General features: G+C 40.1%; 1 protein-coding gene across 4 annotated transcripts in view; it reads left to right on the plus strand.

Moving 5' to 3' along the window:
- The window catches only part of LOC117513890 (protein argonaute-3), a 145,392-nt gene that overhangs the window by 78,007 nt on the left and 43,401 nt on the right, over positions 1-23,984 (plus strand). For all 4 annotated transcript variants that reach the window (XR_004561745.1, XM_034174127.1, XM_034174125.1 and 1 more), the window contains exons 6-9: positions 3,953-4,087; positions 4,228-4,315; positions 17,365-17,512; positions 17,671-17,790. Coding sequence is in view for 3 of the 4 variants with exons in the window: in XM_034174127.1 (XP_034030018.1) it covers positions 3,953-4,087; positions 4,228-4,315; positions 17,365-17,512; positions 17,671-17,790 (491 nt within the window). In the remaining variant the exon portion in view is untranslated. The remainder of the gene's footprint in view (positions 1-3,952; positions 4,088-4,227; positions 4,316-17,364; positions 17,513-17,670; positions 17,791-23,984) is intronic.

Consider the following 23,984-nt stretch of genomic DNA (forward strand, 5'->3'; position numbering starts at 1 on the left):
CAGGAAAAATACCTCCGTGTTGAAAACCATTTGTAAAATTCAGGCGGCTTTTGATGGCTTTCAACAAGTGAGTAACTGAGAAATTGTTTAACAGCTTGGGCATGTTCCAACTTGCCCGTTAAGGTTTCCAACAGAGGTGTTTTTCCTGTCGCGCCCCCCGCGGTCGGGTCCGGCCCGACATGCGACTCTGCCCGCACGTTCTTTCATTACAAAACGTCCGTTAACAATGGAATGTCCGAATAAACTCCTCATGCCGACTTCTTCTGAAAGTTCTCTGTTCTCTGATGACTTCCTGGGTCAGCAGAGCCTGAAATGTGGAAGTTTTCAACTTGAAACGGCGAGACGCTGTCGCCTCGAAGCGCAGATCGCTCTCAGGCGCCGTGGGCCGTCCTTACGGCAACACTACCAGACCAAAACCTCTCATCAGCCGTTAAAATTTTTACCGAAAACCAGCTGAATTTATCGAATGGTGTCCACTCAGTTGTGCCTTACAGTTTTGAAAAAATTTTTATCAAACAAAGCAGCAGTCTCTGAGCCATTCCTAAACTATGAAAAAAACGACGAGAGGGTGGGCGACTCCTCACTCAAAGACTGCCCACAGGCGAATGACGTAACCGACAGGTGTGAAAAAACTCTCCCATGCCCACGAGGGTTCAAGCATGTCTGATGTAATCACGCGTGATTCAAATCCATATGGTTTTTGAAAAAAATAATAAGGTCGGATACTTTTCTATTAGACCTCATATGTCTGTTTGAAGATACAGTCTCCCATGCATTTCATTATGGGTGATCAAAACCCGATACTGCATTTGTAATTACAAAGAACTGAGACCTTTAAATTTACACGTACAGACATGACTCGCACACTTCCAGACAGAGCAGAATCAAAATATTATGCATGGGGACAACAAATTGGTATCGTCGTCACTTCCTGAGGGTTTTGAAGTGCTCTTATGTCTCATGAGGCACACCAAGGCTTTAAGAGCGTGGGTGCAGTGCACTCATCTGTCTGTGTGTGAATCATCCATGCTTGCAGTGCTGTCATAAGCCACGTGAATAGTGGTATTTCATGCACAGCAGCTGAGCCCGACAGTTTGTTGACAACATCTTGCCTGAACATCACTGTTTTTTTTTTTGTTTTTTTTTGCATCTAAGATTCACTCATTACTCTTACAACATGCTTTTCCTCTCACTTTTCTGAGAATCTCTTTTTGGCACTCTCATTTTTTTATTTTTTTATTTTTAACAAGCAGAGTTGTACCCATAAACCAATAGGAAAAATACCTTGATATAGTCATGAACATCAGCAACAAAGCAGCAAATGTGTAAGCTCGGTTTAGCCACAACCCCCCCCCCCCCCCCCTTTAAACTTTGTCACACAAACCTGTTTCTATTTTGCTATATTTGTATTTGCTCTTCTTCAGTTACAGCCAAATTCAGCACTTCAGGAATGTTTTGGGACTGTGTGACTCAAACTGTGTGTTGGTGGACACTTGGATCACAAACTTGCTGTTTCCCAATGGAACATGGATAGCAGGGCTGTGAAAGTTAATGTAGTTTGTGGAGAGGCCCAGCTGGAGTAGATAGTTATGTGGTTTGCATAGGCCATCACTTAAGCCAAGAAGCACTTGCAAAGCTTATAAAAATTTTTTGCTTGGTTCCCAGAGCTGCCAGCCTTCTCACTCGCTGCTGTCTTAAAGCACCCATCAAGCGCATTTTAATAACCTAAGCTTCTGAGGTCAAGCAGACTCTGTGTGCAAAGTTTGATGTTGATCAGGGCAACGGTCTGGTTTGTGGCACAAAAAGTCAGTTTTGCATATTTTGCTAATTTGTGAAAAACTTCAGCTTGAGCCAGTGAACACATTTATATATGGCACTTAAATGTGAGATACGAGTATATGGTTTGGGGGGGTTATAGGCCAAAAGGCAAATGTGCTGTTAGAGCACCCCCTATAGGTGGATCTTTAAAAAAAGTTTTGTATCTGAACTACATGCAAGGGTTTATACCAGTTATGAAAGTGGCACCTCTTCAGGTTGTATGGTCTAGGCTGCAGTATTGCATTTAGTGGGTGGTGGGGGGACGACTAAAACTAAAAATCTGAGCAAAAACAATAGGCGCAGGTGTGAACCGTTGTTTCAAGCCCATTCAGTCTTGAACCCTAATAATAAAAATAAAAATAATAATATACTAATAGGCTGCCTCCGGAGTGTTCTGATAAACTGGACTTTCAAATCTCGGTTGTCACACAGACAAACAAAGACGCACTTTGTTTGTCTTATTGTTTTTCTGTGCTGATGGGGTTTTTTTTCCTCATTGCTGCTGTGTAACGCAGCGGCTATGAGGGTTTTTTTTTTCTCTTTCTTCCCTCGTGTGTGCTTTTTATATGTGTTTATGTACTGGGCCGGCCTATGTGTGTTGTGTGTTATGTGTGTGTCGTTTGTTATGGGTCGGTCTTGGTTTGCTCAGCCCTGCTGTTGACCAAGGCAGGGATGTACATCTGGAGCTGGTCCCCAGGTGCCTAATGGCGACTTCTGCTCCTAATTGGCAATTAGGATGGGTTAAATGCAGTAGACACATTTCATTGTGCAGAGAACATGTTCTTTTGTGCATATGACAATAAAATTCTTTTGAATCCTTGAATCCTTTGAAAAACCAGAAAGAAAACAGTGGGGTTCTCAGTCATACTGGAACTGGGAACAGTGTTGCTTTGCAACTGCTGTCCCCAGCCCCACTGGGCTAGGACCCCTAACAATACACAAGCAAATGGTTCCCAGCCTTGCTGGGACTGGGAACAGCATATTTTGTAACCGCTGTCCCCAACCCCGCCAGGCTTGGACCCCTAAAAAACAATATGAAAACATTAGGGTTCCCAGCCATGCTGGACTGGTAACAACATTGCTTTGCAGTCACTGTCCCATAGTGAAGACTAAAGCCTCCCATGTGGCTTCTGGCAAACTGTAGGTGAAATGTCATGTCTTCTTTAAAGAAAAACTAACAAAGTAGATATCTCAGCAGGATAAGAGTTAGACATGTAGACCTGGGTTTGATTTTTGGTTGTGCTACTTATCTCTGTCCTTGAACATGACACTTCATCTGCACTGTTTCAGCTCACTCAGCTATAAATGGGTATTGACCTTAGCTGGGTGAGTACCTGGGATGGACTGGCGTTCTCTTCAAGGGAAGTCTTAACTCTTGTACACTTCATGTAACCATATCTTTGGATAAACCCCATCATGAATGGCATCAGGGTGTAAGTGTAAGGAAGCTGTCAAAGTGGTGATGGAATAGACAAATTTTGCACCATGCAGTTTATTCAATTACAGCCAAAGAAGCCTATAACTCCTTCAGAGTTGTGTGGGTGTCATGGTGGTTTCCCTTGGTCTTGTCCTTGCACATTCACTCAGATTTTAAGAACTGCCTTCTCCAGACACATGTACCATACTGTCTGTATTCCTTAATGATTGATGGAAATGAAGTCAGACATGTTCACTAACTTGGAAGTGTCTATCCCCGACTTGTCTTTTAAAAATGGCTATAAAAATGATTATTTTTAACAATAATTCATATATCAAATTACTTGTGGCTTCTGAAAATGGAGGGACTGTCTGTAAAACTAACTGCAAATCCTAAATGGTTAGTGCACCATTTTTATTAAACCCAATGAATTAAAGCAGAAAGTCTGCACTACAAATATGCCTTGATTATTAAATTTCAACTCTGTTGTGTTGATGTATAGAAGCAACATTACAAAAATTGTCACTGTCCAAGTACTTCTACATAGTAAATACTATTGTGAACTGTATTTATATTTTCACACATTTCCTATGTCACTTGTATTATTTTTTGTTGGCAGTCTGAATTTGGTCAGCATGTTTCAAATGCTCATGTTTCTCATTTTCTTGTGAATTTTTGTTGTTTTGTTGTTTGTTTTGTTGTTTGTCTGTCTTTCAGTATCTGCCACGGCTTTCTACAAGGCCCAGCCAGTCATCCAATTCATGTGTGAAGTGTTAGACATCCACAACATAGATGAGCAACCGCGTCCACTTACAGACTCCCACCGGGTCAAATTCACCAAAGAAATCAAAGGTGAACATTGGTGTTAAGTCAGCCTGACAGATAATAATAGTGGGAGAACCCAACATGATATAAGCAGTGTAAAGCTATGGCACAAAATATGTATTCACAAATAGACACACACTTGTTGGTGACACACTGTTGTTTAACAGGCTTGAAGGTGGAGGTGACACACTGTGGAACCATGCGGAGGAAGTACAGAGTCTGCAGTGTTACCCGCAGGCCAGCCAGCCATCAAACGTGAGTAAGCCTCCAGGCAGGCGGGGTAACAGGAGACTTTGGGCTGAGTGTTTGAATGAAATGCATCTGGAAACACAGACCACAGAAAATGTGATCATCAGCTCACCACAAAACAAGCTAGATAGTGACGCATCTGATGGCATCACAGTCAAACATTAGTCATCCATGAGTTAAGGAGCCTATGCATCCGGCTGCTGATCTACAGTCTATCTCTTCTAAAGTACAATAACACTTTATTGTACTCTAGATGAGTACAATACAATTGTTTATTTAATTCACAAAAGACTTCTTGCAAGTCTTAAGCCTTTGGTGAACACAAAGGCTGTGTGATTGGATGCAGCAAATAAAGCAGTTTTCACAATTCGTGGTTCTGAGGTTTGAGGTATTCACTTATTTTAATTTTAAAGTGCTGTTATGGCCAATAGGAGCCTGGCCTTGTATTATAACCTCAAAGCCACAAACGTTTGTACAGTAGAGTAAATGAGAAAAACAAAAGTGGATTACATAATCCACTGAGTCTACACTTTTACATTGAAAACATTCAACAACACATAAGAGGAAAGGAATTCAGGGATGAAAGTGGTGAAAAATGAAAAAAGCTGAAACCCAAAAACATTAGGGGTGTCTGGGGGGCATGATCCCCCAGAAATCTTTGAATTCTAGAAGCTCTGAGATGCAAGCTGGGACTATTTCAGACAATAAACTGCAATGAGTGCAGCACCCATCCATCCATCCATTTTCTAGTGCAGCACCCATTTTAGTGAAAAAAAAAAAATCCTTATTCAAAATCACTCCTCTAGTAGTATTCTCACAAGAATTTACAAATATATATTTTCAACATAATGTAACAGAAACTAATCATACGTGTAAAGTACTGCACAACCACTTTACTTCACCTGTATTACATAAATATACTTTAATCAGTGGTGGGCACAGATCCGCTAACCACTAATTATCGAAGCTAATGTTTTCATTATCGGATTAGCTTTTCAGATAACTTTGTAAACCATCATCTGACCAATTATCTTCCAATAAATTTTGGTCCTATACTTTTTAGATTGCTAACATGTTTTTGCAGGTGAAGTGAATAAAGCTTTAACAATTAAAAACCTTTGTTCAGTCTGAAATCAAAGATTTTAGCGCTTACATGTTAAATGTTTTATAGCAGATAAACAGCTTTATTTTCTAGAAACAGAGGAGAACTGGTTTCAGGAGAAACCGCTCCATCCTCTGCAGTCAGAGAACCGGTCACAAGATAATTGTTCTTGACACCATACTAAAGGGCCTTTCACACTGAATCCATCAGATGCGTCAAATCCGTCAAAAATTGGTCTAAAAAGCATTATTTTCAATGAGACGCGTTGCGTTTTAGATGCGTCAGATGCGTCGCGTCAAAAGCCGAGCTAAACCGACGCACCTAACGGGAGCGCTCATTGCCGCTTGTCAGCAGGCTGACGGAGTCAAAGTTCAAGCCAATCCAACTTCCGACCTGCTGAGCTGTGACGTACCTTTGCGTTGTCCAATAGGAACGACGCATCGGGCCAAAACACGGAAGACGGGTGGCAGAAACCGCATTGGCCGCCATCTTGGAAGGGTCGTCCTACCTATGGCAGAAACCACTGATCTCTACAAAATGGATCGGTGGAAACCACTGATCCGTGCAAAACAGAAACGTGTCACAGGACTGCTCATTTATGGAGCAGTTTTCTGAAGAAAAATCCTTTGAAATGTTTTTTGTTGTTACCTCATTATTTCTGATTACTGTTAAAAAACAGTTTAGAACACTTGTAATTAAAATAGCCAAATAAATCAATAAATGGTTCTTTAGAAACCTTTCATCTGTAAATTAAAACCACCTGTTATTTCAGATTATTTCATTTCTTGTTTAACATAAGGAACCTTAGACATTTATTTTTAGACGAAATAACATGGAAATTTGTACATTTTTTTTTTAATTCTGGTAGATTATTTATATCATTTTAAACAGAAAAACAGACACTGTAAATAAATACTAATGTTTATTATAAATGCAACAGAAAATAATATAACAATGAATGCAGTGTGATTGTAAAGTAGGATTTCTGTGACAAACCTCATGATGATTTATATATATATATATATATATATATATATATAGTCATTTCAACTTGTAATTTGCCAATATATGTAATTGCCTTTAATGTTGCTATCAGGACAGAGTCATTTCTAAAATATTAATTTGAGCACAATAAGTGGAGAGCTTTTACCTGTGCAAATGTCTTTTGACTTTGATTTTGTGGACATTTTTAATGATCCGTTCATTTATTGTTAAAATATAAAATGAAACAGCTTTTAAAAAATAATAAAATAGTTGCTGTTCAAAGAGCCTTTATTTACAAGCAGGTGATGTTCTGCTGGATTCTCTGGACCAGATGAAGGTCTCTTCTGCAGGTTTGAACTCTGGTGGTGTTGCTGAAAAGCAGATATGTTTTCTTTCGACTGGACTTCGTGGTGTTCAGCTCATCAATGGAAGTTTGGTTGTCTGCACAGCAAATGTTCCTGATTGGGACAAATAAAAATATTTCTTTAAATAAAAAGAAACACTAAACAGTTTATATATAAAAAAGGGGGAAAAAAAAAAAACGATGGGAAAAACGCCCGAAAAAATAAGTTATTTAAAGTTGAGCTTTTGTGGTGTCTGAAAAAAGCTGTAGCTTTATTTGGTAAAAATAAAAAGACTGAACCATTTAGAAATTAAAGTGTTCCCTCAGATCAACTGTGCTAAAAGGCTAAGCTAACGTTAGCCGATCATTAAACCTTCAAAGCAGTTAAGTAAACGTCACGTTTTATTTTTACATTATTCTCACCTCGATAAAGCTGCAGAACTAAACTCCGTTGGGCAAACTGGGACTTCGCATATATCCAAAAAGTAGAAGATTTCGGACTGAGTGGGTCTGCTCCATCACCCCGGCTGCCTGCCTCGGTCTGCCCAGTGATGATGCCTGAAGGCCGGCTTCTCCGTGCGGTTTGGTCCGCTGTCGCGGCTCGATCGTCAGTCCTCCTCGTCCATCCTCCTCCTCGGTCGACGTCACTCCGAAAAGTAGCTGGAAAAAAAAAGCTTCTCCCAGCAGGGTGATGGGAGAATCGTTCTGCTGTTTTTTAAAGGTTTTTTTGTGGTTCAGGCCACCCAAATTCAAGATGGCGATCGCTGAACTTTTTCAGATTGTGGAAACAGCCAGAGTGTGACGTGGCAATCTCCGCCCCCCACTTTTTTTTTTTCCACTTCCAAAGCGACGCGTTTGACGTCATCCAACGGATTCAACGGATCCCGATCCGTTGACGCATTGGCCTGACAGATTCAGTGTGAAAGGCCCTTAACTCACCGGCAGTATCACCCAAGTCATCCAGAGGCATACATTTTTAACTTATGGTTAAAATTTAACCAAACAAATCTCGGACATGTTATTTAAATTAACGTCACTTCTGAAGTTTTATAAAGTGAAAATATAGCTATATGTTTTAGTTTTAAAGTATTGCACTAATTTTGAAGGTTTTAGTGTGGACATGCCTTGGCAGTGCTAGTGCATTATGGGTAAAAGTTCACGACAGGAGAAATGCATTTGAGACGCTTTGATCAGGCTCCACACGGACAACAGCATTAAACTCTTTGTATATTGTGCCTAAAACTCTCGTGAATATATTCTTTGGGTTTGTAGACATTGTTATTGTGTTTGTTTTATGTAAAAATGCCAGAAGAAGCTTAGGTTGCTTCTCCATTATTTTCAGTTGGAATCACTGTGAGTTGCAATCGCTTCCTGTTTGCTCTATAATGTCCTGGACATGACAAACGCTGTTTGTCATCTTTGTTCCAAAGTAATATATATAAGATGTCTGAAATTCAGTTTGCATTTATTAAATTCCACGCAGATTAAACGTAGCAGACACGGATTATTCGGAATATTTGTTTTGGCAGGTTTTCATGGTCTCTGCTGCCATCTGCTGGCCAGTAGTGTTCATGGCAGTATTTGCCCTAAGTATTGAGATATCCCATAATCCTTTGCACTCCTGAGAATTGTTGCAGCCTCTTGCTGCAGCTAAATAAATAAAAATGTACATTTTGGTTGTATAATGTTCATTTACAATTGTCATTGTGGATTCTGTTGTTTAAACCACAGCAACTCTCTGGCACGCAAAAAAAAATAAAAAATGGTACGCAAAGGATTATGGGTAAGGGTCTGAGCATCTGGGCGCCAGTAGATGGCAGTGTTCTATGCATTTTGACTCTGGTTATATCAGACAGTTGTCTAATTTTTTTTTTTTTTTTTTTTTTTTTTTTTTATATACATATGAATAAAATGGCATATTTTACAAAAGCACATTCATATGTAAGTACCAACACATGTCACGTCACATTAATGTGTTGGTTTTTTACATAGAATGAATGAGTCAACCAATCAGTGTTAGCGGAGGCTCATTTACCCATAATCCCTTTGGCATCTATCTGTGTTTGTTACAAAACTTCAGAATTAGTGCATTATTTAAAATTAAAAGATATGTTATATTTTAACTTTGTACAAATGACAGAAATGACATTAATGGAGCTGTTCTATCCAGATTAATTTGATGATTTTGAATCAAAACCATAAGTCAGAGCTGCTTTATCTGCTTTATTTTCTAAGACCTCTGCCTCACTGTGGCACTCCTGTATTCTGTTAAGGAATAATGGCTTGTTTTGTGTGTTTGTGTAGAGTTGAGCTTAGCTCCTCTCAATTGTTTCACTGCTGCAAAATATGTAGTAAACAGGAGCTTCCAGCAGTGGGCAAGGCGCACAAAGATAGAAGTGCTGACTCATTGTTTGGATCTGTGGTCGCCTTTGATGCTACCAGAAGCGTTTGTGGTGTTAAAACTCAAACTCAGCTTGTTAGTAGTTGCAAGTGTACCAGAAGCAATACTAAAAGTTATCAGTTAGCTGTAGCTTCCAATAAATTTTTGGGTGGTTTGTCGGTTTAGCTTTATAAAAAATAACTTTTCAGTTAGCTGTTATGAAAGCTAACTTTTTGGTTAGCTGTGCCCACCACTGACTTTATTCTACTGATGTCTAAAATTCAGTGGCTCAGCTTAACATGCAGGGTGCACAGTAGCTGGAATGAAACATCCATAAATGGCCAAATGGTCTGAATTAATAGTTTGTATGAATGGACAAATTAATGGTTTCTGCAAGACAGGAACACAAATAAAACAATGTGATTTTAACACACTGTGCTTATTATTAATACAGTAATATCAGAGAAACACCAATAGCTCCAGTGCTGTGCAAGTATAATATGCATAATAGGAGTTGTCTGAACTTACTGAACATAATAAGCAGGCATCATCTAAGCAGACCACATAGCGGCTAGTTAGATAGCCCTTAGCCAATAATCTAATAATGCCAAATAACTTAAAACATCCACACTTGGTAGGAATCACTATCGACCCCACGCAACATCCACCCTCAATAAAACAGAAAACCCTCTGCAAATAGGTAACTTACTCTCTTCACAAAGGAATTCTACTTTAAAAGCAGCGTTGTTGGGGCCAAAAATAACTCTGGTCTTCCGCTAACGTGACTGAACCTAACAGCGCGTTGGGGCTGCCCAAATCGATGCCTGACCTAAATAACATAATGCAGATACCACAACTAAAGGGAATTTACAACAAAACAAATTTGCACTGATTTCAAAAATGACCCAGGTGACTGGCAAAAAAGCGTAAATCTGCCAAAAAGCGGAGACTTTTCATCCCTGGAAATTTCTTTTGGCTTCTTTTTTTGCTCAGGGTCACTACAGTGGCTTTTATATGCATATTAATTTGGTGCATTTTTTTTATTTGCCCTCCCTGACACAACTTGATATAAATGGAGAATGGCGTAAGGCTGGTCTTGTACCAGGGACCTTGTGTTTTGGAAGCATGCGCACTAACCTCTTGCATCACAGTGTTGCTTGTCGGCAACACACAGTATCATGTTTTATGTATTTCAAAGACGTTGATCAACATATGTTGCAACAGATGCATTTTCTTGTCACCTCTGCCTGTTTCAGCAGAATACTGCAAGACCATATTCTAAAAAATATCTTTCATGGATACAGATTACACATACAAAAATGCTGCATCTCCAGTTGATAATGCATGCTGTATTATGAGTCATAAAGTACAGACCCGATACAACTGCACAGCTGAAGCATAAAGGCAAACTGTGGGGCTATCAGAAATTGGTGTCATTTTGGTGTTTGAGTGTTTTCCGTACTGTCAGCTTCTGTAGTTTTAGGCAAAAAAGGCATATAGACATTTGGAGTATACCATATTCACCTATCTGGGGGCCCAGAGCCGAGAATAAGCCCTCTTTTTTGAAGAGAGTTGGTTGAATTATTTTTTTAATTAAAGTTTATTAAATGCCCACAAAAAATAATTCTCTGTTCTGCATCTGACTTGTGATGATGTCATCTATTTGACCTGTGCTCTTATTGTGAAAAACTCTTCTGGAACAAACATGAAATGTTCTGTGACAATGTGGCTAGCTTTGTGCAAGCCCCAGTCACACTGTGAAGGAGCCACTATCAGTTTGTGTTCATTTTTGTCTCTTAAAAGTTCTTTTTCCATCCAGCCAAATGAGTTCCTTGACATCTAGTTTGACAGAAAGTTTTGTGTGTGTTCGAAACTTTAAGGGGCGTTCAGACGGAGATTGACTTATGTATACATCTACTTATATTGCTCTTCAACTCGCTCAATCATCTTCAACTCTGGACAGGATGCCAGTCTGTCGCAGGGCAACATATAGACAAACAAACACATTCAGAATCAGAATTCTTTATTTGTCATTGTTCCTCATGGGCTCGAAATTCAAAAACAGCTCTAAAAAGAAAAAGCAGTGCAAAAAAACTAAAACAAATAATGCATAGTGCATATAAAAGTTATAAAAAGACATATAAAAATATGAAGTTATAAAAAGACTGATACAGTGAGGTTGAGGCATTCAGGGCAACAACAGCTCTTGGAAAGACGCTGTTTTTCAGTCTGTTTGTTTTACTCCTTATTGTTCTAAAGCACCTCCCAGAATGTAAGAGTTCAAATAGGTGGTGACCGGGGTGTGAGGAGTCCCTGACGATGCTGTGGGCTCTCTTGAGGCAGCGGGTGTGGTGAATCTCCTCCAGAGGTGGGAGAGTGCAGCCAATCAGTCTCTGGGTGGTGTTAATGACGCACTGAAGCTGCTTCCTCTCTACTGCAGTGCAGCTGGAGAACCACAGCGAGATGCCGCAGCTCAGCACAGACTCCACAGAGCAGCGGTAGAAGGACAGCAGGAGCTCAGGTCTCACATTGTTCTTCCTGAGAGTCCTCAGGAAGTAGAGTCTCTGCTGCGCCTTCTTCAGGATCGCTGTGGAGTTAATAGTCCACGTCAGATCCTCGCTGATGTAGGTGCCCAGGAACCTGAAGTCTTGCACCATCTCCACCCTATCTCCATTGATGATGATGGGCTGAATGTCTGGTTTACACTTCCTAAAGTCAACGATAAGCTCCTTTGACTTGGAGGTGTTCAGGGTGAGATTATTATCCATACACCAGACAGACAGACAGACGCTCCACCTCCACCCTGTAGGCAGTTTCATCTCCATCTGAGATGAGCCCCACCATCGTGGTGTCATCCGCAAACTTAATGATGGTGTTGCTCGGGTGGGTGGGGGTGCAGTCATGGGTGTAGAGGGTGTAGAGCAGGGGGCTCAGCACACAGCCCTGAGGAGAGCCGGTGCTGGTCCTCTGTGATGAGGACAGGAGGTGGCCTACTCTCACCCTTTGGGAACGGACCGTCAGAAAGTCCATAATCCAAAAACAGGTGCTGTCGGGGAGACCCAAGTCCCTCAGTTTGCTCACCAGCCTGCTCGGGATGATGGTATTAAAGGCTGAGCTGAAGTCCAGGAAGAGCAGCCTGGCGTAGCTCCTCCGCTGCTCCACGTGGGTCAGCGTGATGTGCAGAGCAGTGGCAATGGCATCCTCTGTGGACCGGTTGGCTCTGTAGGCAAACTGGTGGGGGTCGAGTGTGGGGGGCAGATGTGAGATGATATGACTCCGTACCAGTTTCTCGAAGCACTTCATGATGATGGGAGTGAGTGCTACTGGCCGGTAGTCATTGAGGCTGGTGATGTTGTTCTGTTTAGGCAGAGGGACAATGGTGGAGGACTTCAAGCAGGGTGGGATGGAGCACTGGGAGAGGGACTAGTTGAAGATGACCGGCGGCGCGGCTTTACCGAGGCCCGAGGCGCCAGCGCGGAGTTATCTGACCATGGGTCCGAAGAAGGCACTGACGGCGGAGGAGGGAGACGATATCAAGAAGTCCCTGGACTTTTTGTCTGAGGAAATCTCTGTGGTTAAAATGCAGCAGAAATCCATTATGGAGCTGGTGGAAGAAGTGAAGGCTCTCCGGATCCAGAATGCCGAGAAAGACCAGCGTCTGGTGTACCTGGAGAACCGTGTTGCGGAGTTGGAACAGTACACAAGGATGAACGACGTTATTATTACAGGAATTCATATTAAACCTCGATCCTACGCACGGGCGGTGTCAGAAGACAGCGGAGGGGAGGCCAACGAGCAGGAGGCCAGCTCAGTGGAACAACAGGTGGCTGACTTCCTGCAATCTAAAGGTATTCAAATGGACTGTAATAACATTGAAGCGTGCCACCCCCTGCCCAGGAGAGAGGATGGAGACAAGCGAGCAGTTATAATGAGGTTTGTCAACAGAAAACATAAAATGGCATTGTTAAAACAGGGATGGAAACTCAAAGGAACAAACGTAATCATCAATGAACATCTGACCAAAAGAAACGCAGACATCGCCAGGAAAGCTCGTTTCTTAAAAAAGCATGGAAAAATTCAACAGACATGGACATCCAACTGCAAAACATTTATCAAATTGAATGGAACACCAGAACAAGCGAAGGTTATGGTAATCAGGAACATCGAGGATCTGGACAAATATGACCAATAAGGTATGAGGACACAAACACATCACAACACGACACAGACCAGAGGAACCTATTCATCTACTACCTATTCATCTACATCTGGAGACAAGAAGGATATAACTCAAAGGATTGCTGATCATGGAAAAGTAGAACTGAGAACATTTAAATACACAGACCACAATGTACTGGACTTGGAGCACGATATAGACCCGGACAATAATTTCTTCTCAAATATCAATGACAGTTGTTGCTATTATACAGCTGAACAGTTTAATCGGATCATTAGAACGGATAACAAATTATCAATAATCCATTTCAACAGCAGAAGTCTATATGCAAACTTTAACAACATTAAAGAATATTTAAGTCAGTTTAAAAAAATATTTAACATAGTTGCTATATCAGAAACATGGATCAATGAAGATAAAGGAATGGATTTTGAACTGGATGGATATGAATTTAATTGTGTAAACAGAAAGAATAAGAGTGGAGGAGGAGTGGCTGTGTATGTGGATAAGAACATGGATTATAAAATAGTAGACAATATGACAACTGTGATTGATAACTTATTAGAATGTATAACTATTGAAATATGTGAAGAAAAAAGCAAAAATGTATTAGTCAGCTGTATATATAGAGCACCAGGGTCTTGTATTGAAACATTCATTGACTGTATGGGAAAAATGTTCTCAAAAACTAATCAAAAAACTGTTCATTTGTGGTGACTTAAATATTGATCTGCTCAATCCAAATAAGCATAAAATAACAGATGAATTTATCAGTATAATGTACAGTATGAGTTTATATCCAAAAATCACCAGGCCAAGCAGAATTACATCCCATAGTGCTACCTTAATTGATAATATATTCAGCAATGATATTGAGAATAACACTGTGAGTGGATTATTAATCAATGACATTAGTGATCATCTACCAGTTTTCATAGTTTATAATAGAAACCATCGGCGGAATCAGCCAGAGGAGAAAATCAAATACAGGCGAGTGCGGACAGAGGAAAACATGAACACACTAAAGAAGGATTTACAGGAGCAAAACTGGGAAAAGGTATACAGTGAAAGTGATGTTGATAGTGCATATTAAACTTTTTTACAAATATTTACATCATTATATGATAAAAATTGTCCAATTAAACAAGACTACAGAAAACAAAAAATCCAAGCTCGACCATGGATGACGAAAGGGTTACGAAATGCATGTAATAAGAAAAATACACTGTATAGAGAATTCATAAAACTAAAGACTAAAGAGGCAGAAAATAGATATAAGAAATACAAAAATAGATTAACTAATATTATACGGGTATGTAGGAAGGAATATTATAGTAACATATTATATAATAACAAAAACAATATTAAAGGAATATGGGATATATTAAATAGCATTATCAAAAATGGTAATAAAAAACAGAGTTACCCTCAGTATTTCATTGATAATAATGTCAAGAAGGAAAATAAGGATGAGGTAGTCAACGGTTTTAATAATTTTTTTGTAAATATTGGACCAAGCTTGGCAGAAAAAATTCCCGATTCCCAACCTGAGGATTGGGATAATAATCTCATAGAAAGAAATCCCTGTTCAATGTTCCTCACAGCAGTGGATGGAAAAGAAATTATAGACATTGTGAATAATTGTAAATATAAAACATCTACCGATTTAAATGAAATTGATATGGTGGTGGTAAAACAGGTCATTGAATGGATTGTAGAACCATTAACATACATCTGTAACTTATCATTTCAAACCGGTAAATTTCCCAATCAAATGAAAATAGCTAAGGTTGTGCCGCTGTATAAGACTGGGGATAGACACCACTTCACAAATTGTAGACCTGTTTCTTTGCTTCCACAATTTTCCAAATTATTAGAAAAGTTATTCAATAATAGATTAGACAAATTTATAAATAAACATAAATTACTTACTGATAGTCAATATGGATTCAGAGCACATAGTTCAACATCACTTGCATTAATAGAATCAGTTGAGGAGATTACAAACGCCATAGACCACAAATTACATTCAGTTGGAATATTTATAGACCTTAAAAAGGCTTTTGATACAATCAATCATGACATATTAATCAATAAACTTGAACAGTATGGGATTAGGGGGTTGGTGTTGCACTGGGTGAGAAGCTACTTAAGTAACAGAAAACAGTTTGTGAAGTTGGGGGAATATACATCATCATGCTTGGACAATGCTTGTGGCGTCCCACAGGGGTCAGTATTGGGTCCAAAACTGTTTCTAATTTATATAAATGATATTGTCAATGTTTCCAAAATATTAAAATTAGTATTATTTGCAGATGACACAAGCATTTTTTGTTCAGGGGGGGATTTGCAGGAGTTACTGAGGAGGATCAGTATAGAAATGGGAAAATTGAAAATATGGTTTGACAGAAACAAATTATCATTAAACTTAAGTAAAACAAAATACATGTTATTTGGCTATTGTAATACAGACATACAGGTTCAGTTACAAGTCGAGGGGGTAGATATTGAAAGGGTACATGAAAATAAGTTTCTGGGGGTGATAATAGATGATAAGATAAACTGGAAGACTCATATAAAACATATACAAAGTAAACTGTCAAGAAGCATTTCAGTTCTAAACAAAGCGAAACATATTCTGGACCACAACTCACTCCGCATTCTTTACTGCTCACTGGTTTTACCATATTTACAGTACTGTGCAGAGGTATGGGGTAATACTTATAAAGGTACAACACAATCACTATCAGTAATGCAGAAAAGAGCTATAAGAATTATTCATAATACTGGCTATAGAGATCATACAAATCCACTATTTTTACAATCCAAATTCTTAAAATTCACAGACTTGGTTCATTTTCAAACAGTACAAATTGTGTATAAAGCAATAAACAATTTACTTCCAGCAAATATTAAAAATATGTTTTTTAACAGATCAGGGGATTACAGTCTGAGGGGGAAATTTAATTTAAAGCATCAGTGGGCACGAACAACATTAAAAGGTTTATGTATTTCTGTCGGTGGGGTGAGGATGTGGAACAGATTGGGAGTGGGGCTCAAGCAATGTCCAAGCATGAACCAGTTCAAACAGCGGTACAAAAATATGTTTTTTTCTAGGTATAGGGAGGAGGAAGGGTAATGAGGGTTAGGGTGTTTTTGTTTTTTGCTTCGGCTTGTAAATATATAGTATTTTGTATGTAAGTAGGTATGTATAGGTGTATATTTATGTTTGTGTATATATATGTGTATATATATGTATATATGTATATGTGTATGTATGTTGATGCGTGTATGTATATATATATGTGTATATATGTATATGTATATATATATATATATATATATTGATATCGGTTTAGGTGTGTAGGAATCTATGTGTATATGTGGCAAAGGGTATTACTGGTTGTGGGGAAGAAGGGGTAGGGATAAATAAGCTGATGCTTCACCCTACCCCTTTTCGGACTTGTTGGGTACACAGTAGGAACTTTTTTGTTTTGTCTTTACTGATCTATCTTGTAATTGTTGTTGTATGAAATGTTCGAAATAAACAGTTTTCATTCATTCATTCATGATGGTGAAGATCCCCGCCAGTTGGTCTGCACAGTCCCTCAGCACCCTTCCAGTCACACCGTCAGGTTCAGCAGCTTTTTTGGGGGTTCACTGCCCTCAGGACTCACTCCTGTGTCTGCACCGTGAAGGTCTGGTTGTCGAGGGATGCAGACTGCAGTGTGGGCCCCGCTGATGGGCCAATTTAAAGTTTCCAATCCACCTAACTTGTATGTTTTTGGATGTGGGAGGAAGCCAGAGCACCTGGAGGAAACCCACACAAACACGGGGAGAACATGCAAACTCCATGCAGAAGGCCACAGGTGGAAATCGATCCCATGACCTTCTTGCTATGAGGCAACAATGCTAACCACTAAGCTGCCGTGCTTCTCATATATTTCTGTTTTCAAATATAATTTTACTAGTTGTTATAATATTTTATATCTTGTACAGATAATATAAGGACAGTCTGAATCATTTCTTGCAGGGTAGTTGTTGACATAAGATGCTCTTTCTTCCTCAGGTTTCCTCTACAGTTAGAGAACGGTCAGACTGTGGAGCGTACAGTAGCCCAGTACTTCAGGGAGAAGTACAACCTGCAGCTTAAGTACCCCCATTTGCCCTGTCTACAGGTGGGCCAGGAACAGAAACACACCTACCTGCCACTAGAGGTGAGAAAACAAGATGCAAGGATGACCAAAGTAAATATTTGATCTGTTAATGGCTCCAGGAATGGGACTGAGCACTAGCTAGGAGATCTTTATAAGGAATTGTAGAAATAAAAAATGTATGTTCCAGGCTTTATGATTTTCACAGTGTGTCCTTGCAGGTGTGCAACATTGTTGCTGGTCAACGATGCATCAAGAAGCTGACAGATAATCAGACCTCCACCATGATCAAAGCCACAGCTCGCTCTGCACCTGACAGACAGGAGGAGATCAGCAGGCTGGTGAGTCCACAGATACCCAGTGGAAAAACAAAAAAGGCCCTTCTCTCCTGTTTGAATACGTAAATGGAATACCATTGGAATACCATTTAGGTATTCAAACAGAAGACAAGGGATCTGGTTTAAAACTGTATAACACCGCCTATTGAAAGATACAGTGCTGCCTGGTTGTCCTGCTTGGTTTAGGCTGGCACTGTTTTAATTAAAGCCACATCTTTTAAATTTGGTGTTGAGCAATTGTAGTGATTCTACACTCCTAAAGACATTAAAATGCTTAGGAGGCTGCATTCAGGGGAAGTGTGTCACTAACATCCACTATGGTGATATTGTAGGTTGAATGTATGAATTTTTTAGCCTGTGTGGTAGGGGTGGTCACGAAGAGTGTGCAGGTTTTCCTTGCTTTGCATCACCTCAGCAGGTGATCCCGCAGATGATCAGGAATACATGAACTGATACTGATGAGTCCCTTGAGAGGAGCTCATCTGTAAAACCACCTGCTGATGTGGTTGGCTGCAAAGAGAACATGGACATGTAGCAGTTTGCTCTGTGTTGTATTGTTTTTGACTCCTCCCACTTGCTCCCTCGGGACACGAAGTCACGATCTCCAGCATGGGAAGCGGATGCTCTGACCATTTGGCTACAAACCAGGGCTCTGGTCTGAGTGGACAGTGTATCCTTTGGCTGTCGGGGGAGTGAGGCTCATTTACTACGATTGCACAGCGACTCCTGCTGGCCTCTGTCACCCACAGTCTTGGCCTTTCATAGCATATTATTGCCCACCCCTGCTGTAGGAAATGACATTGAATTCAGTGTGTTATTTTGTACTCAACCTTTCTGTGAAATATAATTTTTGTTGTTATTAGGCTTGCTATTCATCTTAATATTCCGCTGCTTGTTGTTTTAAGTACTTCTCCCAGATTCAGATTTTATATTGACAGAACTGTTTGTGCTTGCCCATCATGTCTATCAATTACAAAGCAAGAGTACCTCGGGTCAACAGAAATGGCAGTGACAGTGGTTGTATTTTGTGTGAGGCCACTACACAATCTGATGTAACATCATGATTTTCCATTAACTTCCTTTACTGTGACAGGCTGCCATATTGTAATTTGTCCTGCCACAATCTCATAATGAGCTGAAAATAATTTACACTTCTCATAGTAACAAAAGAGCTGTTATTTATACCCTATCAAAGAATATGCCACTCTGCGAACTGCTCAATAGACCATTGTTGCATTCAGAATGCGCATGCTCAGTGGTGTGTAAATCTCGTATGACTAAGCCTGAATTCCCAGCTTAGCTGTCGGCACGGGGGAAAAGCGTTCAGTGCATATTTGTCCTAAACATGCCAGAGGAGTGACTCTCTGGAGTTCAAGCTAAGGAGGACCTGACACTATCCAGATCCAAGACCACTGGTCCTTCTGATATAGATACTTTGGTTTACGATAAATTCAGGAGGTGTCTGCTGAAAGAGCTGTTGGGGAGAGACGAGGGCAAGCCAAGCAACCCTGAGACCTCAGAGTGCATTGACAAAGTCGAAGACGTGAGGTGAAGTTCAGCTGCTTACAGTGCACCTCTTACTGTTTCTAAACACCTGAAAAATATTGAGTTGATGTTTTCTTTTCATGATGACTGGAGCAGTACACTTGAATGTTTTTGATGAATGAATAGAACACTGTGTTTTTATAGTACTCTACAATCTGCCTGAGAACGGCCCATGTTTTTCCAGCTTTCCCCCCAAACACAGGTATCATTTTGTGCAAACCACATTTGAATAAAGCCATTCAGTGTAGTTATGCATGGAAAAAATATGTGCGTATAGGATTATACAACCCCTGGCAAATATTATGGAATCACCGGCCTCGGAGGATGTTCATTCAGTTGTTTAATTTTGTAGAAAAAAAGCAGACATAACACAGACATAACACAAAACTAAAGTCATTTCAAATGGCAACTTTCTGGCTTTAAGAAACACTATAAGAAATCAAGAAAAATAATTGTGGCAGTCAGTAATGGTTACTTTTTTAGACCAAGCAGAGGGAAAAAAATATGGAATCACTCAATTCTGAGGAAAAAATTATGGAATCATGAAAAACAAAAGAACGCTCCAACACATCACTAGTATTTTGTTGCACCACCTCTGGCTTTTATAACAGCTTGCAGTCTCTGAGGCATGGACTTAATGAGTGACAAAGTACTCTTCATCAATCTGGCTCCAACTTTCTCTGATTGCTGTTGCCAGATCAGCTTTGCAGGTTGGAGCCTTGTCATGGACCATTTTCTTCAACTTCCACCAAAGATTTTCAATTGGATTAAGATCCGGACTATTTGCAGGCCATGACATTGACCCTATGTGTCTTTTTGCAAGGAAGGTTTTCACAGTTTTTGCTCTATGGCAAGATGCATTATCATCTTGAAAAATGATTTCATCATCCCCAAACATCCTTTCAATTGATGGGATAAGAAAAGTGTCCAAAATATCAACGTAAACTTGTGCATTTATTGATGATGTAATGACAGCCATCTCCCCAGTGCCTTTACCTGACATGCAGCCCCATATCATCAATGACTGTTGAAATTTACATGTTCTCTTCAGGCAGTCATCTTTATAAATCTCATTGGAACGGCACCAAACAAAAGTTCCAGCATCATCACCTTGCACAATGCAGATTCGAGATTCATCACTAAATATGACTTTCATCCAGTCATCCACAGTCCACGATTGCTTTTCCTTAGCCCATTGTAACCATGTTTTTTTCAGTTTAGGTGTTAATGATGGCTTTCGTTTAGCTTTTCTGTATGTAAATCCCATTTCCTTTAGGCGGTTTCTTACAGTTCGGTCACAGACGTTGACTCCAGTTTCCTCCCATTCATTCCTCATTTGTTTTGTTGTGTATTTTCGATTTTTGAGACATATTGCTTTAAGTTTTCTGTCTTGACGCTTTGATGTCTTCCTTGGTCTACCAGTATGTTTGCCTTTAACAACCTTCCCACGTTGTTTGTATTTGGTCCAGAGTTTAGACACAGCTGACTGTGAACAACCAACATCTTTTGCAACATTGCGTGATGATTTACCCTCTTTTAAGAGTTTGATAATCCTCTCCTTTGTTTCAATTGACATCTCTTGTGTTGGAGCCATGATTTGTGTCAGTCCAGTTGGTGCAACAGCTATCCAAGGTGTGATCACTCCTTTTTAGATGCAGACTAACGAGCAGATTTGATTTGATGCAGGTGTTAGTTTTGGGGATGAAAATTTACAGGGTGATTCCATAATTTATTCCTCAGAATTGAGTGAGTCCATATTTTTTTCCCTCTGCTTGGTCTAAAAAAGTAACCATTACTGACTGCCACAATTATTTTTCCTGATTTCTTATAGTGTTTCTTAAAGCCAGAAAGTTGCCATTTGAAATGACTTTAGTTTTGTGTCATGTCTGTGATCTGCTTTTTTTCTACAAAATTAAACAACTGAATGAACATCCTCTGAGGCCGGTGATTCCGTAATTATTGCCAGGGGTTGTAGCTGCCAGCACCAAAGTTCTCCACTAAATATTGTCCTGTTCCTTGCACAAGAGTCTTTCAGAATAAGCGCACATTTCAACATATCGGTGGAAATTGGTGGTGTCACAGGTCAGATGCAGAAGAGACAAGAAAAACATGAAAAGTCATTATTTTTTGCTTTTGCGATATGTAAAAATTGAGTCACAAAACTAATTTTATTTTAGGTGGGCGTTCAGTAAACTTTAATGAAAAAAATTGATTTTGGGTGGGTATTTAACCAACTTTCTTCACAAAAGGGGGTGGGCTCATGTTTGGCCAGGGCTGGGCAAACACAAATACTACATTACATTTTTGTAAAATTAAAGTTTTTAGGAAATTAATTCTCTTAATTTTAATTGTGTCACAACAACATCAAAGCTCTAGTTCAGGCCAGGCCTATAATTTAAGACCAAAAACTTCAATCAGTTAGTGGGTATTTTTGATTGACAATTTGGGTGAAAGTAACAAAAATTGCTTGCTGTAAATGATAAATGTCAGTTGGGTATTGTAAAAGATGAATAGCAGACCATATGATGTAATTGCTCTACTTCTCATTTGACATCCATTTTAATTGCATCATTTTTCAGTTCACATGCATTTTCTTAATCACCATTTTTATCCGCTATATTTGTTTCTTCCTACATCTTAGGACACTTAAATTAATTCCTCAATATCAGTTTTGTGCTGTGAACATTGAATGCAAGACGAGGAAAATGGAAAAACATTACTCATGTCAGGTCTGGGAGTATGAACAAATGCCGCGCCTTGCTGCATCCACTGCACTAAGGAAACCCCCTTGGTCCTAATTAAATAAACAAGAAGTAAAGTGTGAACAACCACTCATCAACTGAAAGAATGTCGTCTAGGAGCTGCATCTCTAAACTTTCATTGATGTCCTGACTAGAGCATGACACGGGAGTGGATTTTCACTCCCGTCCCATCCCGCTCCCAGAAAAAAAATCCCATCCTGTCCCAATCCTGGACTGGAGTAAAAAAATAAATCCCATCCCGTCCCACTCCTGTAAAGATGACTCCCAATCCCATCCCGCTCCCACTCAAAATCAGTCCCACTCCCATCCCACTCCCGTATGTCTCGCACCGTGATGATCAATCAGGGAATGAATATGTAGTGACGTGGAGATGCCTGGAGTTTGACTGAAGATGTGAACATGTCCTGTATCTGGTAGCAGCCTGTGAGCAGGACTTATGTCTCTTTTGTCCTTTATTTCACAATTATGACAGAGTTTTTAGAGCGAGCAGCAGCCCCGCAGCAGCAGGAGCGGAGTTTCTTTTTCTTTTTATGTTACGTGCGCCCGCAAGCGAATGGAGATTATTTTACTTATTAACTACACAGATGTGTAATAAAACAAATGGTGACTGGTTTCTAAACACAGTTATGACAGTTTTTTGGTGGAAGAGCGAGCAGCAGCAAGCAGCGGAGTTTCTTTTTTTTTTTTTTTAGTTGTTTACATGTGCGCGCGTGAACGGGACAGTTGGTCCTCAAGTTGGGTCCTGCAGAGGTGGAAGGACCGCTGAAAGCAGCCGTCATCCAGACTCAGCTCCTGCAGCAAATAATGATACTCTCTGTATTGGGAGCTTTCCACAACAACTCGCTCCGTGTGATCAACGTGCGTCATGTTAACTTGACTGACAACCGGAGCCGGCGAGCGGGATGGATGCTCCTCCTATTTGATGACGCACCGGGGCGAATTTTCGCAGCAAAAGCAGAGCGACACATCGGACGAAGGAGGCGCGTCCGTCGCCACGCGACCCCCGCGAATTTGTAGCGTCTGATCGCGCCTAGCATGAACGCGGCATTAAATAGATGAAAATCATCATTTATTTTTGGCATTCCTGCGCCTGCCCGCTCCCGTTCATTTTTATTCCCGTCCCATCCCAATCACGGGATTGATAAAATTTTGACTCCCATTCCGCGGGAATCCCGTAGGAATCACGTGACCCACGTGAATTCCCAAAAAATGTCATCCTCTAGTCCTGACACACAATGAAAATAAATAAAATAAATCTGGATCACCTTTTCCACATTCTCCACACAGATATAGTCTGCTGTCCCTTTGTGCATGAGGGAAGTCGCTGGCCAGCAGCATCTGCAGTATATATTAAAAGCCAAGTGGCCTCTGTGTATGTGTGCGTGCATGTGTATGGCTTCGAACACACACAAACTGGGGAAAAACGCTGTAAAAACGGAAAGATGATAGGACTAATATTTTTGAAGAAATTAGGGACATTGGGTTCCAGCTGGAGGCAGTAAATGATCTATATATTAAAAGCCAAGTGCTTGTGTGTATGTGTATGCGTGTGTGTGTAACTTTGATGACGGACAAACCAGAGGGAGCTGACATTTGCCATTTGGTATGTTATGAATTTTGGATCAAGGATGAATGCCGCCAAAACAGAACATACAGTAGATAGGACTAATATTTTTGGAGAAACTATGGATATTGGCTAACAACAGTGAACAATGGCTGTTGAGAATTACATTCTGGACTTACACACCTTTCCAGCAGGGGGTGGTATATCATCTACATATATTAAAAGCGAAGTGGCTTCTGAGTATGTTCATGCATGCACATGTGTGTGTACCTTTGAACACAGAGAAACTGGGGAGAGCTGACGTTTACCATTTGGTATGCTTATGT

The sequence above is a fragment of the Thalassophryne amazonica genome, chromosome 7 (assembly GCF_902500255.1).
Source record: "Thalassophryne amazonica chromosome 7, fThaAma1.1, whole genome shotgun sequence".
Lineage (NCBI taxonomy): Eukaryota > Metazoa > Chordata > Actinopteri > Batrachoidiformes > Batrachoididae > Thalassophryne > Thalassophryne amazonica.